General features: G+C 35.3%; 1 protein-coding gene across 2 annotated transcripts in view; it reads left to right on the forward strand.

Moving 5' to 3' along the window:
- Positions 1-15,961, forward strand: part of ADAM10 (ADAM metallopeptidase domain 10) — a 136,877-nt gene that overhangs the window by 100,540 nt on the left and 20,376 nt on the right. For both annotated transcript variants that reach the window (XM_007084461.3, XM_042988760.1), the window contains exons 9-10: positions 6,571-6,734; positions 12,778-12,961. In XM_007084461.3, coding sequence (XP_007084523.1) covers positions 6,571-6,734; positions 12,778-12,961 — 348 coding nt within the window. The remainder of the gene's footprint in view (positions 1-6,570; positions 6,735-12,777; positions 12,962-15,961) is intronic.

Consider the following 15,961-nt stretch of genomic DNA (forward strand, 5'->3'; position numbering starts at 1 on the left):
GACCACCAAGTATCGTGCCGCTCATTTTACTGAAGTGGCAGTGGGTAGAGTTCTGGATTTTATTTTTTTTTAAAAAAAAATTTTTTTTTTTTCAACGTTTTTTATTTATTTTTGGCACAGAGAGAGACAGAGCATGAACGGGGGAGGGGCAGAGAGAGAGGGAGACACAGAATCGGAAACAGGCTCCAGGCTCTGAGCCATCAGCCCAGAGCCTGACGCGGGGCTCGAACTCACGGACCGCGAGATCGTGACCTGGCTGAAGTCGGACGCTTAGCCGACTGCGCCACCCAGGCGCCCCGAGTTCCGGATTTTAAATGGTGGGACACATAACTTATTTTTTTGTCATAGGTTCTACATCTGCTGCCTTTATTCTGTGTTAAATTCCCAACTCCAGTTCTTAGAAGCCTTATTCTAAGAGCTGTTGGGAAGGGGCTAGACAGGGACAGAATGGAGGCCAGAGTGGGCAAGAGAAGGGATCTTTGTTCCCTTGATCCAACTTTTTCTAGTATAGGGTGCCTGCCCTATACTAGACATTGACAGTTTTTTTCTTCACTTCCCTTTGCCCTTTGACTATCTGAACTGAGTCTTATATTTGACTTACATTGTATTTTTTATAAGGAAAAATATATTTGTCTTTATTGATTATTTCAGTACCCTTCTGAGGTATAGGTGTTATTGCCTCCATTCTGCAGATGAGGAAAGGATTCAGAGACTTTATGACCAACCCAGTATCACACAGAGCCTAGAATCTGGACCTTTTGTTTCCAGGTTCAGTGCATTTAGTAGTTACTGTGCTAAGTATTATATACTTTAATATCTTAGCTTTCTGTAAGACACTTCTGATAAGAAGTTGAAATGTTTTCCTGCATTTTAATGGAGGTTTTGTATTGTTGGAATCCATTTTTTTAAGAAAAAGGAGTTATAAAAGAGTACTACTCTATAATATTTAGATATCATTTTGGGTAATTGTCATGGCATAATAGGAAGAGCACTGGTTTGGGAGCTAGGAGACTGGGTTCTTGTCTGTTCTCTGTAAATTCAGGTAAATCATTTTGCTTCAGCATGTTTATTTTTCATTGTAATTTCTTCTCTCATGTTCATGCTCTTTGGGACTTCATGTTTCTGCCTATAGATCTTAGTAATGCTTCCTGTTACCTGTTGTGTTTTTTTTTTTTTTTTAATGTTTATGTATTTTGAGACAGAGAAATCGTGCGTGTGGGAGGGACAGAGAGATTGGGAGAGAGAGAATCCCAAGCAGGCTCAGCATTGTCTGAGCAGAGTCCAACGTGGGGCTTGATCTCACCAATCACGAGATCACGACCTGAGCCGAAATCAAGAGTCGGATGCCTAACTGACTGAGCCACCCAGGCCCCCGCCCCCCCACCGTTATCTGATATTTTAAAAATGCCATTTCATAGCTGATCTGCTCAGCTTATGATCAGTTACTATTTCTTAATCTTTTCATTTTTATTTGGCCTAATTTTGATTTTGTTGTATTATTTAGCTTTTATTTAATTATGTAGATATTTTACTACTTAAATGGTGGTGGGAAAGATTTTGTTGTGATATTAATTTTCACGGAATATTACTTTAATTATTAGCTGTAGTCTCTGCTGACTTTGTTAAACTGGGGAAAAATGAAGGCTGAAACATTTGAATGGTAGGTTTCTTTAAGTCTTCTTATACTACTTTTTATTCTTATTTAATATCATACTGTAGTTGGGTACTGCCTTGGGTTTCTTTAATGAGGAAAACAGCACTTCCTGCCCAACTCCATAGTAAGTGGAAACAACTAGTGAACTGGGCTGGCTTGGAGGCTCCCATTTAAAATTATATATATATTGGGGCGCCTAGGTGGCGCAGTCGGTTAAGCGTCCGACTTCAGCCAGGTCAAGATCTCGCGGTCCGTGAGTTCGAGCCCCGCGTCAGGCTCTGGGCTAATGGCTCGGAGCCTGGAGCCTGTTTCCGATTCTGTGTCTCCCTCTCTCTCTGCCCCTCCCCCGTTCATGCTCTGTCTCTCTCTGTCCCAAAAAAAAAAAAAAAAAAAAAACGTTGAAAAAATAAAATTATATACAGGTTAGGGGGCGCCTTTGGGTGGCTCAGTCGGTTAAGCATCTGACTTTGCCTCAGTTCATGATTTCATGGTTCGTGAGATAATAAAAATTTATACACAGATTAGAAGAGAGCCAAAAAAGGGAGTCTGGTCTTCCAGACAAAGTCAGTCTTAGATATGAATCTAGAAAGATTTCTTTAAACTTTTCTTTGTATGAGCACTCATCTGTGTTAAGCAGGTAGCCTCTTATTTAATTTCGAGACTGAAACATTGATTCCTTGACTGAGTAAATGACTATATTAGATAAAATTTTTGTTTTATTTCATTTGTGGCACCCTTCCAACATGGCTTTTGATAGGGACCTTTTTTTTTTTAATTTATTAAGGTATATTTTGTTCATATATTGTCCTTCTTAATGTTATCCTAATGAACATAGTCTCACTTTGGGCAGGATACCGAACAAGGCAAGCTCTGGAATTCGTCTCCATAATTAATCCTGAACCATTTAGTATTCCTCTAACTCATTTGTGAAAAACATTTTATGAGACATTTCATTTGGTAGCATTGGTCTCTTCTGTTTTTCTTAGTTAAGAAATTTTAGTTTGATTTTACATATTAGGATTTAAGGGCATACAAAGCTCAAAATGGTGTTCACAAGATAACCCACAAACTGTCAAATTCTTAACATGTTGTTTAAAAGTCTAATTATAGGGCTAGGAGAATTGCATCATTAGAATATTACAACAGGACACTAAATATATTGGCATTTTGTGCAGGTCTGGATTGTTCCGTGCAGGATGTTTAACATCTGGGGTCCCTACCTATTATGTGTGAGTACTGCTCCCCAGACATGAAAGGTGAAGAAATGTCCCAGGACATTTCCTGATAACCTTTCTGGGAGTAGGACTACTGTCTGGTTCAAAATTACTGCTCAGATTGATACTGCATGGTCAGCATGCTGCTGTTAAGTTTTAGGTGTTTAGGCCTGTTCACATCAAAACTGTGTTTGTGGACTCTGTCAGGGTATTATATTACCCTTGTGGTTTTTCTAATTTGGAGGCAGGGGGGAGGTCTGTTTTAATAGCTTTTAACTCAAATTTAAAAAATCTTACCCTTCTCATTACTATTTACAATTTGTGTTTTGCAGTGATGACTACATGTAGTAAAATTTTAAATGTATGATATCAAGCAGTTACTGAACTAGAGCTATATAGTTTCACTGTAGATATGTATGATATCACTAATTGAGTTTCTGGCACATCAGAACTAGTTGCAGTATTTTAAATTTTTTTTTTAAATGTTTATTTATTTTTGAGACAGAGAGAGACAGAGCATGAACGGGGGAGGGTCAGAGAGAGAGGGAGACACAGAATCTGAAACAGGCTCCAGGCTCTAAGGCGTCAGCACAGAGCCCGACGCGGGGCTCGAACTCACGGACCGCAAGATCATGACCTGAGCCGAAGTCAGACGCTTAACCGACTGAGCCACCCAGGTGCCCCAGTTGCGGTATTTTTTACAAAATTAAACCATAACTGAGCACTGGGTGTTACATGGAATTGTTAAATCAACACCTAAACTAATATAACACTGTATGTTAACTGTATTGGAATTAAAGTTTAAAAAAAGTCAGTGCACTATTGCCAAAAAAAATTAAACCATAGCCTATAAAATTAAATTTAATGTTTTATTTTTTTCTGTTAATTGAGTTAACATGTTAATAGTTTGTAACAAATACCAAACTTTTCTGTAAGTGATAGTTATTAAAACCGAAAGTAGTTTTTAAGATGTTAAGGTGTGAATTACTGTATTTCAGAAAAGTACATTTGAATTTATGTATGATCATCCCTTAAATGAGATAGACCTTAAACATACAGAAAAATATATTATCAGAGTTTTTAATCCTTGCTATTTATTTCTTCTTTTTTTAACTGATAAAGATTTACAGTGTGAAGTCTTCTATGCTTAATTCAAGTTTGACAATACTGCATTGGACCAATTTCTATATGACAAATCTTCACTAAGGCAGGATTTTAATTTACTATTTGTTTAAAACTATAATATGTAGATGATAATTACTACATACAGAGTGCTATTCATATCTTTTCTAGTCTGGAAATAGTGATACAGTCCTTAGGACTCATCTCAAAAGTAGAAGTAGCATAAGAAAATATATTACATATTATTAAATTATTTGCTGCTTTCTTTGTTAAGATTTCTTTGTAGAAGAGGTAGTAAGTTTTGAATATCATAAAGGTTCTCTAATTTTTGGTGGTTAAAATCTGCATAGGCCCAGTCTTTCAGTTTACATTTCTGTGAAGCATGTTATTTCCTAACTTCTTAACTCCTATCATAACAGTAATTCAGATTTATATTTTGTTGCCATATATTTTCTAATGTTAAAAGGAACAGGGCAGCAATTGTAGTGTCATGACATTCTTGCAAATCTATTTTGAATTGCCATCTATTATATGCTTTATTAAGGATTATAAATATTAGATTTTTTTAATGGTTTATTTACTTGGTTGTAACTTTGTGTATAGAAAGCTAATTTGAAATAATTTGATCAGTTATCAGAATATCCTAACATTTGATTGTATTTAAATAAAAAACAAAGAGAGAAACCTTTTACATGTGAATTCTCACTAAAAGTCTTTAACAGAATTTTAAAAAGAACTATGTTCTTGTCAGTATAATATACATAAAGATGGGTTGGTCAGCAAGTTTCTGATTTTCCTGTTGTTGTTTTTCTAATTTCTTATGTTAACTGCTTTTAGATGTGCAAGTACTTTCGTTTTGATATTAAGCTTTAAAGTTCCTATTATTGCAGAGGTGAACTACAAAATGATTTAATATGTATAATAAAGTAGCAATATGGCTTCACTTTTTTTCTTTTTATTTTTTTAAGTTTATTGATTTATTTTGATAGAGAGGGCTCATGAATGTGTATACACCCAAGCAGGGGAGGGGAGGGGCAGACAGAGAGAGAGAGAGAGAGAGAGAGAGAGAGAGAGAGAGAGAAAATCCCAAGCAAGCTGTATTAGTGCAGAGCCTGACTCAGGGCTCGAACTCACAAACCGTCAAGATCATGACCTGAGCCGAAGTCAGACACTCAACAGACTGAGCCATCCAGGCGCCCCAGTGATACGGCTTTTCTTTTAAAATTTGAAAGTATTCTTGAGACACATTGGAAAATGATAATTCAATTTTTTGAACTTATTTTGAAGAAAATTTCAAACCTGCTAAAAAGTTGCAGGAATAGTACAGTGAACTCCTGATATATTAATCAGTCAGGTTTTTTCCACATTTGCTTTATTCCCCTTCCATCCCACCCTCTATCCATCCATTCCTTCTTCCTTCCTTCCTTCCTTCCTTCCTTCCTTCCTTCCTTCCTTCCTTCCCACCCACCCCCTTTTTTTATTACCTACTGGACATAATTTTTTTCTTTTTTCCTCTGCTTTATTGAGGTGTAATTGACAAATAAAATAGATATTTAAAGTGTACAATATGATGATTTGATATTCATATACATTGTGAGAGGATTTCCTCCCCTTGAGTAACACATCCATCACCTCACATATTTATTTGTTTATTTTCGTTGAGAATATTTAAGTTCTATGCTCTTTGCAGATTTCATTTGTGCAATATAGTGTTATCAACTATACACATCATGTTATATATACATTAGCTACTTAGACCTTATTCCTTCTATTTTTTTATTTTTAATTTTTTTAAAAAAGTTTATTTATTTATTTTGAGAAAGAGAGTGTGTGCAAGCTGTGGAGGGGCAGAGAGAGAGGGAGAGAGTAGACTCCATGCTATCAGTACAGAGCCCTATGTGGGGCTTGATTTCACAAATCGTGAGATCATGACCTGAGTCGAAACCAAGAGTCAGATGCCTAACCAACTGAGCCACCCAGGTGCTCTGACCTTACTCATTCTATAACTGGAAATTTGTACCCTTTTACACATCTCTCCCTGTCCTTCTCTTCACTTGCCCACCAGCCCCTGGCAACCACTAATTATTTTCTCTTTTAAAAAATATATTGTGTATTGCCTCTCAGGATAGTGAATTACATACTCCTATGCATCACTGCTATTATTTGTAGAAGTGACTTTCTCAGAATCTACTTGAGCATATTTTGTTCAACTTTCATTTAAATTAAATGTAATTTTTTAACATGAAAAGGTATATAGGCTTTGGCAGCATAAATACGGATATATTCAGATTTAACAGAAACTTAAATACTTGTTTTGCTAAATTGATGGGAGCAAAAATTGGGGAATACTTTGATTATGAAGAACATTTTATTAAGGGCCTTGTTCTACATCCTGGCACTTTCTTTATGTGTACCACTAAAACTTACTTGAAATGACTTCCTAATCTTGGACTAAAAAAGCTTCTGAGTACTTGATATAAGTGGGATATGTAGAATGCTTTAATTTAATATAGCATATATTAGAAAGTTATTTTGAGGGGTAAATAGATGCTAATTTAGCCATCTTCTGTTCTGAATTAGGAAGCTCTGGAGGAATATGTGAAAAAAGTAAGCTGTATTCAGATGGTAAGAAGAAGTCCTTAAACACTGGAATTATTACTGTTCAGAACTATGGGTCTCATGTACCCCCCAAAGTCTCTCACATTACTTTTGCTCATGAAGTTGGACATAACTTTGGATCTCCAGTAAGTATTATCTAATTATTTGATTTTCAGAAAGTTACTAACCTAGCTTTTATGTTGAATGATTTGTTTGTTTGCATTGAAAACAAGTACATGTGAATGTTTAGGGATTTTTTTAGTTGAAGTATAGTTGACTGATGTTAGTTTTTATATATTGGAACACACAATAATGTCCTTGACAATACGGAAAGGGAGGAAGGTAGAATATTTGTGAGTCAAATAAGAAGAGTAAGCATAACAATGCAGGATTCTATGAAGGCAAGGAATTTTGTCTGTTTCATTCACTTCTCTGTCTGCTGATCCTAGAACAGTGCCTGGTATGTGATTCATTCAAATATCTGTTCAGTGAGGATCACTTTTCATTGTTTAAAGTACATTTTGAATGTTGCAAACTTGGAGTGGTTTTTTTTTTTTTTTTAATTTTTTTGCTTGGTTTCTGTTAAAACGTTACTGTGGTTTAGTAGATTTATCTTGAGTGTGGAGTGGAATGCGGTATTTAAAAATTTTTCACTATGAAAAATTGTAACATACAGAAAAGTAGAGAAAGATGGTACAATAAATTCTTACATGCCCGTCGTCCAGAGCAGGCATCGCACTTTTTCTGTAAAGAGACTGCTAGTAAACATTCTAGGTTTTGGAGGCAATACCTGTTTTTCTGTTATTTTTACAATTCTTCAAACACAGGAAACCATTCTTAGCTTACGCCATATAGAAATGGGCTATGGGCTGCCAGTCTCTGATTCAGAGGCAACAGGTATCAAGATTTTGCCACATGTCCTTTCTCTATTTCTTTCTTTTTGTAAGGTATTAGAAGCAAATTTATTCATCCTTACATATTTCAGTATACATTTCTAAAGAAATAAACATTTTCTTACATAACCATGATGTGGTTATGATACCTGACAGAATTAACAATCCTTTGGTATCATTTAGTCCTCAGTTAATTATATTGATTTTCAGGGGACCTAAAGCTTAATGCACACACAAATACAAAATACTGAAAGATAATCTCTTTGTGATTTTGATAGGCTTATTAAATAACAAATTTGAGAAAATTTCATTTGACAGCTATACATGAATTCATTTTACTTGCACCATATCACTTAAAAAAATGGAAGTTTTCATGAGTTTAGAAAAACAGTAAATACTTGGAGCTTCACATCCTCAAATGCACTTCTCTAATTTTCTCCCAGTTTGTAAACTGGAAGTCCCATCTCATTAAGTTGCAAGCCTTTATTCTTCTAAGTCTCTATTAGAAATTGATAGATTATTATCAATGCTCTTGGATAAACTGTTTAAAATGTGTTCAATCTCTCTACTTCTTGACTGCTTCTATGATCTGTTCTTTCGTTTGTTCTGTTCTTGAGTTCGATATATATTTTTTTCAATATATATTGAAAGCGTTATAGAGGTTCAAAACCCAATGTGGTTTCTCTTTATGTAATCTGACTATTGTTTATGGTTAGTTTGCTTTTTCAAGGGCAAGTAAATATTCTCTTTTCTCTCCCAGTCCCTTTTATTCCAGCCCTTACTAGGGGAGTTGTGGTATTCTTTAGCTACTCCTCTGCCCTTTAGTGTAGGGCCTCCCAGTTTTTAATGTGCATACAAATTACCAGGGATCTTAAAATACAGATTCCATTTCCACTGGGGGAGGCAAGTTTCTGAATTTTTAAGACACTCCCAGGTGATGCTGTAGCTGCCCCTGGTCTGCAGACCACATGTGGAGTAGGGAATCTATAATCTGTTCTCTTCATTTCCTGTGTAATCTGTTCTCTACCCAGCTGCCAGAGATTTTCTTTTTTTAGTATATTAATTTCATATTACTTAATGCTTTTTGTTTAATGGATAAATTGGTTCACATTCTTTGCATAGTCTGCTATCTTTTCCTCATATGAGATTACTTTTAATGACTCTACCATGCTCAATCACACCCCATTCCTATGTGGGGTAAATATTTATAAGTGCTTTAATAGAGCAGCCAGAACCATAAATTCCTGAGCCGATCCCCTTTGACATCTTTATCTGAAATCTGTCTTTATCTCTCCTGTTGTACATCTGTACTTTGTCAGTGCTACTTTCTCTCTGAGTGGTTCACACTGTCTCTTTTATTTATTTATCTTATCCCAAATCTTTACTGCACACCTGTTGTTAACCATCTTAAAAGCTTTGTCTTGGGAAGTTATAATCATAATGACACTAGTTTCTGTCTCTCAGTATGCAAGTTATGTGTTTACTCTTACCAAAGTAATCTTTGTCTAGGTTATAGTTCTGATTGTTTTGATCATGTCACTTGTGTTTACAACCTTATGTCCTGTAGCTGCTAATATTGCTGATACAGTTTCCTAATCTTAGCATTTAGGGCTTTCCATCATTTGGGTTTAAGTATATTTCCAGTGTTAACTGCCTTCTCGTGTCAAAATAAGTAATTTATAGTCCTTGAAAATTTTCCTTCTGCCAGAAATCCAGTTCCTTCCCATCTCTGCCTACTGAAATCTTGATCCGTGTTATTATGTAATATAAATTGATATAGCCCCTTTTTCAGTTACTTGTCAGTAGATATCAAGACCCTTAAAATGTTTGATCAGAAACTACCACTGGGAATCCAACTAAAAGAAAAATGCAGAATCTGTCAAAGATTTATGTACATTAAAAAATAAAAAGTACCCACTGCAGTTTCATTTTTAGTAGCAAAAAATTTTAAGCAGCCTAAATGACCCCACAATAGGAAAGTATCCTGGAATGCTCTGCAATCATTTAAAAATCAGTGCTTGCCTTATACTGTTAAGCTGAAAGAAACCATGTATGTAACTGTACAAATGGTATAGTTCAAATTTTGCATTAAAATATGGTATGACTAGGTACAAGTCAGGTCAGAAATACTGTGGACCGAACTGTTAATAGTAGTTATTATGGTTGGTTGATTATGATTGAAAATTTTAATCTATATTTTCTAAATTTTCTAAAAGAGTATGTATTGTTTTTATAGTCAGAGAAAAGTTTTTCCGTTTTCTTGTCAAACTAAGATTAGAGTTTCTTTGTAAAACTGTTTGAACTCTCAGCAGTTTTTGGGGTACGGTCAAGATAGCCTGTATATTCTGTTGTATATTTTGCTTATTGGTGTGTTTGTTTGTCCCCTGTTGTGAGGATGACAAATACAAATAGCTGGTAGTCTCGTTTATAACCTGTTACTCTTTCCATTGCCATTAAGAATGATCGATTACAATGTCCTTTGGGCTAGTTAAGTAATACTTGATTAGTGATACCTGTTTGTTTATGTATGTATATAAGCAAGTAAATAAGCAAGCAAGCTCTGTGCCCAATGTGGGGCTTGAATTCACGACCCCAAGATTAAGAGTCACACACTCTAGGGGCGCCTGGGTGGCTCAGTTGGTTAAGTGTCCGACTTCGGCTCAGGTCATGATCTTGTGGTTTGTGAGTTCCAGCCCCGCATTGGGCTCTGTGCTGACAGTTCACAGCCTGGAGCCTGCTTCGGATTCTGTGTCTCCCTGTCTCTCGGCCCCTCCCCTGCTCATGCTTTGTCTGTCTCTCTCAATAATAAATAAATAATAATAAAAAAAAAATTTATAAAAAAAAAAAAGTCATACACTCTACCAACTGAGCCAGCCAGGCACCCTTCATTAACCTGTAATGGATTTATGGGACAAAGAGACTAGGCAGGGATATCAAAATATGCTATCTCTTTAAAGTAGATTGTAAGGCCTTCAAGGGCTAGGGATAGTGCTTAATTAACTCATCCTTGTATTTTTATATTCTGCTTTAGTTCCTCCTAGAATACTGGACACATGCTAATATTTATTGAATTGAAATGTATAAAATATTTTGTGATAATATCAAGAGTTATACAGTATTGGGATTTATTTTCTTTTTCTAAAATTCTAATGCTGAGAATAATTCCAGTGTCCTATATTATCATAAACCAAATTGAATTCTATAGAATGAAAATATAAAGCAAGCTAATATTGGAGAACAGTAAAGAATTGTTAAATGCTGAATGTAGGTTCAGGAGAACAGCAGGAGGTATCATAAAGAATAAATGTGATAGTAGAGGTCTTATTTTTAAGTTGCTTTTTAAGTTGCTTCAAGGGTTGCCTGGCTGGCTCAGTTGGAAGAGCATGTAACACGATCTTGGGATCGTAAGTTCAAGTTCATCCTGGGTGTAGAGATGACTTACATAAAATAATAATAATAATAATAATAATAATAATAATAATAATAGTAAATCTTAAAAAAAATAGTTGCTTCAGATTAGGGAGTAGAAAATGAAAGTAATTTAGATGGGCTCCAAGAAGAAACAGAATGCCCTTGGGCATTCTTTCTTTCTGGAGGGTAGAATTGTATTCAAATGACAATTTAATTAAATGGAAGAACTTTACTCTAGGACCCAAATATGTTCACCCTTTCTGACAAGTTCTGCATTGTTGTTTGAGGAGCATTGTGAGGTTTGTTTGTTTGTTTTTTAGTGTTTGTTTAGTTTTGAGACAGACAGACTGACAGAACAGGAGTAGGGGAGGGGGAGAGAGAGAGGGAGACACAGAATCCAAAGCAGGCTCCAGGCTCTGAGCTGTCAGCACAGAGCCCGAATGTGGGGCTCGAACTCATGAACTGTGAGATCATGCCCTGAGCTGAAGTCCGATGCTTAGCCAACTGAGCCCCCCAGGTGCCCTGGTTTGTCTGTTTGTTGTGTTTTTTTTTTTAATGTATACCCTCTAGGGGAGGAAGGAAGGAGGGGGAAGCTTCTGTGATCTGGTAGTATTCTGTTAGTTAATCTCAGTGCTGGTCACGTAAGAATATTTACTTTGAGAAAACTCATGGAACTATAGTTGGTACTTTGCACTTTTCTGTATGTATCTGATACTTCAGTAATATTTGCCAACACCATAAATATTTTGTGTACATATACATGTATGTGTCCTGTTTGATTCTGAAAACAGTGTTTTAGTTTTACCTCTTAGCTTTTCTTAATTTTCATTTAAAAATAGCATTTGCTTATCTTTTTTTATGTACTTAGTTAATAAGTCAACTCTCTTAGATGTCTATCTTGTATGTACTTAGCCTCATGCCATTCTCTTTTGTTTCCTGTTTTTCCCCATCTCTGTCTTCTCTGAACTAGTCATAGTAAAGAATGTCATATATGTTAAAGAACAGTCATTTTAAGTTTATATTCCTGTTACTAGTTTTGAAAGTAGGCAAGCTTATTTTTTTTTTCATTTTTATTGTTTTTCATTTTAATTCCAGTGGAGTTAACATACACTGTTATATTAGTTTCAGGTGGACAATACAGTGATTCAGCACTTCCATACACTACTCAGTGTTCATTGTGATAAGTGTACTCTTAATCCCCTTCACCTATTCCATCCACACCCCCCTGCCCACCTCCCCTCTGGTAACTATCAGTTTGTTCTCTGTAGTTAAGAGTCTGTTTCTTGGTTTGTCTCTCACTTTCTCTCTCTTTCCCTCCTCTCTTTGTTCATTTTTTTTGTTTCTTAAATTCCACATGAGTGAATTCATACGGTATTTGTCTTTCTCTGACTGACTTACTTCACTTAGCATTATACTCTCCAGCTTCATCCATGTTGTTGCAAATGGCAAGATTTCATTTTTTATTGCTAAATAATATTCCGTTGTATATATGTACAACATCTTTATCCATTCATCTGTCAGTGGACATTTGGGTTGCTTCCATAATTTGGCTATTGTAAATAATGCTGTAAATAAACATAGTGGTGCATGGTGAGCTTATTTTTGATAGACTTTATCATGGTTTGTCTTCCATTCTACTCCCTATTTACAGAGCTATACATTGTTGTGGCTAGACCTGCACTCATTTTTCCTTCCCTTCTAAGACAGGACCCCTAAAAGAGCAAATTGTTTTCCTTCTCACAGTCTAAAACAATTGTAGGATCTTTTTTTACAGGAGAGTCCACAAGCTTCCATTGTTCTTCTGGTGAGAAAATTACATTCAGTCAGATGACCCGAAAACCTTATTTTACTTCCTGTTTATGTAACTCTATATTCTGTTTGGCAGCATGATTCTGGAACAGAGTGCACTCCAGGAGAATCTAAGAATTTAGGACAAAAAGAAAATGGCAATTACATCATGTATGCAAGAGCAACATCCGGGGACAAACTTAACAACAATAAATTCTCACTCTGTAGTATTAGAAATATAAGCCAAGTTCTTGAGAAGAAGAGAAACAACTGTTTTGTTGGTATGTATATTTTCCCAACATATATTTTCAAACATTCAGAAAATTTGAAACACCCATGCACCTACCATCTGCATTTAATAACTATTACAACTCTGCTGTATTTACTCTGTCACTGTTTATTAACTTATCCATCCCCTCCGTCCATGTTTTTTGTTGTAAAGTGGATTGTAGACATAAGTGTACTTCACTCCCAAATACTTCAGCCTGTATAATTGACTAAAGTTCAGTATTCTTTGTGGTTCTTTTTTTTTTCTTTTTAATTAACATAAGTGAAATGTTGTACCATAAGTCCACCATTTAATGAGCTTTGACAAATGTATTTACTTATGTAACCTAAGCACCTATCAAAATAGAGAATATTTCTGTCACTCCGGAAAGTTCTTTCATTTCCCTTCCTGGTCATTTTCTTCCCCCCAGGACACTCTCATAGGCAACCATTATTCTGATTTATTTAACTATAGAGAAATTTTGCTAGTTTTACTTCATATAAGTGGAATCATATGGTTTTTATCCTTTTGGGGGAAGAAAAACCTTATGCTGCTTTCATTCAGCATATTTTGAGATTCATCATTAGTGTTTTGTTCTATTTTATTGCTTAGTATTGCATTGTATGAATATATCACACTTCACTCATCCACTCTTCTATTGATGAACACCTGGGCTCTTCAGGTTTGGACAATATGAATAAAGCTGCCATGAAATTCTTGTTTTCTAATGGTAAAGAAAAAAAGGTATAAAACATGTATGATACAAATAAAATAAATAGAAATAAAAAATACACAAAATGTGTATCTAAACTAATTTTAAGTTATAATTCAGTGGCATTAAGTACATTCACAGTGATGTGCTACCATCATCACTATTCATTTCCAAACTTTTTCATCCCTCCAAATAGAAATTGTGCAATCACTAAGCAGTAATTCCTGCTTCCCTCTCTCCCTAACTCTTGGTAACTTCTAATCTATTTTCTGTCTCTGAATTTGCCATTTCTAGGTACCTCATGTAGGTGGGATCAGACAATATTTGACCTTCCATATCTGGCTTATGTCACTTAGCATTCATTCAAGTTGTAGCATGTATCAGAATGCCATTCTTTTTATGGCTGAATAATATTCCGTTACGTGGATATACCACATTTTGTGTGTCCATTCACCTGCTATGCTTCTCTTGTGGCATTTAATGTATTCTAAATATACTACCTTGTATTACCTGTGTTTGGGTTCCTGTCCTGTTTGACAAGATGTAAGTTACCTGAGGGCAGACACACCTCCCTCCGTCCTGCTAATTCCCTCACTATTCTCCATTTCTAAAATTTTGTCACTGCAAAAATGTTATATAAATAGAATCACATAATATGTAAACCTTTTGAGATTGGCTTTTTCTCACTCAGCATAATTCCCTGAAGATGCATTCAAATTGTTATCTGTATCAGGAGTTTGTCTTCATTGCTGAGTAGTGTTCAATGGTATGGATGCTCCACAGTTTGTCTAAACCACTCACCTGTTAAAGGCTGTCCGGGCTGTCTTCAGTTTCTGGCTATTATGCAGAAAGCAGCTATAAACATTTATGTGCAGGTTTTTTATGTGAACATAAAGGTTTAATTTCTCTGGGATAAATGCCCCCAAATCCAGTTAATGGATCAAATAGTAATTGTTTGCTCTTATTTATGCAGAACTCTCAAAGTGTTTTCCAGCGGGACGTATTAGTTTAGGTTCCTATCAGCAATGTATAAGTGATCTGATCTCTCTGTATCTTTGCCAGCTTTTGGCATTTTTACTGTTTTTATTTTATCCATTCTGATAGTACAGTGATATTGTGTTGTGGTTTTTGTATTTGTATTTTTCTGGTGAGTAAAAATGTTGATCATCTTTTCATGTCCTTATTTGCCATCTGTATATCTTCTTTGGTGAAATGTCCATGTTTCGTGGCCATTTCTCATTGGGTTTTTTTTCTGTTGAGTTTTAAGAGTTTTTTTTTTTTTTTTAGGTGTGTTTGTTTGTTTGTTTATTGTGTGTGTGTGTGAGAGAGAGAGAGAGAGAGAACACCAGTGGGGAATGGGCGAGAGAGAGGGAGACAGAGGACCTGAAGTGGGCTCTGTGCTGACAGCTCAAACTCACAAGCCATGAGATCATGAGCTGAACTGAAGTCAGAAGCTTAACCAGCTCAGCCACCTAGGCGTCGAGTTTTAAGACTTCTTTACACAGCCTAGATACTAGTCCTTTGTCAGATATTGACCTGCAAATATTTTTTCCCATTCTGTAGCTTGTCATTTTATCCTCTTCCCAGAATCATTCCCAGAAAAATAAAATTTTGGTCAGGTCCAAATTTCAATTGTTACTTATTTTGATTGGCTTTTTCTTTTAAGGCCTTCTATTTGTTTTAAAAGGGCATATTAAAATTACACTCATGTTACCATTGTTGTTATCACTGGTAGTTTCTCTAAAACTTCTTAATGTAGAAGTGCTGCAGAGATTGTTCATTTGTAAACCGGGTTTTCACCATAAACTTTCTGATTGAAGTGGTCTTTTAAAAATGAGATATTGTTTTATAAGTCTTATGGTAGGAAAATTTCTTAAATTGTAACGAGATATGTATATATTATAATTTTTGCATTTAAATTAAATTAAATTTGCCCCCCTATGTGTTATAGCTTATTTGAGGTAATATTTCTGTGTGAGGTAAAAACCAATGTGTAGTAAATATTGCATCCGAGGTTTTCTAACTTGATCATTTTTCCTTTTTTCCTGAATTACATGTCACATGAATTTTGAAATGATTATTACTAGACCTTAGAAAAATCATTTTTATTTACTTGGTATATATGTCCATGTGCATGCTTCTAGTTTTAGAGAACAAAAGAGGTGGTATAAAATGAAAGAGACGGATAGAACTTCAGTTAGCTCTAAGATTTCCTTTAATATTTGATGTGGTTAAGGATAAGAATGCACTTTCCAAATACAAAGCTAGTCTTTCTAGAATAGTTTGGATTCAGATATGCCT

The sequence above is a fragment of the Panthera tigris genome, chromosome B3, assembly GCF_018350195.1.
Source record: "Panthera tigris isolate Pti1 chromosome B3, P.tigris_Pti1_mat1.1, whole genome shotgun sequence".
Lineage (NCBI taxonomy): Eukaryota > Metazoa > Chordata > Mammalia > Carnivora > Felidae > Panthera > Panthera tigris.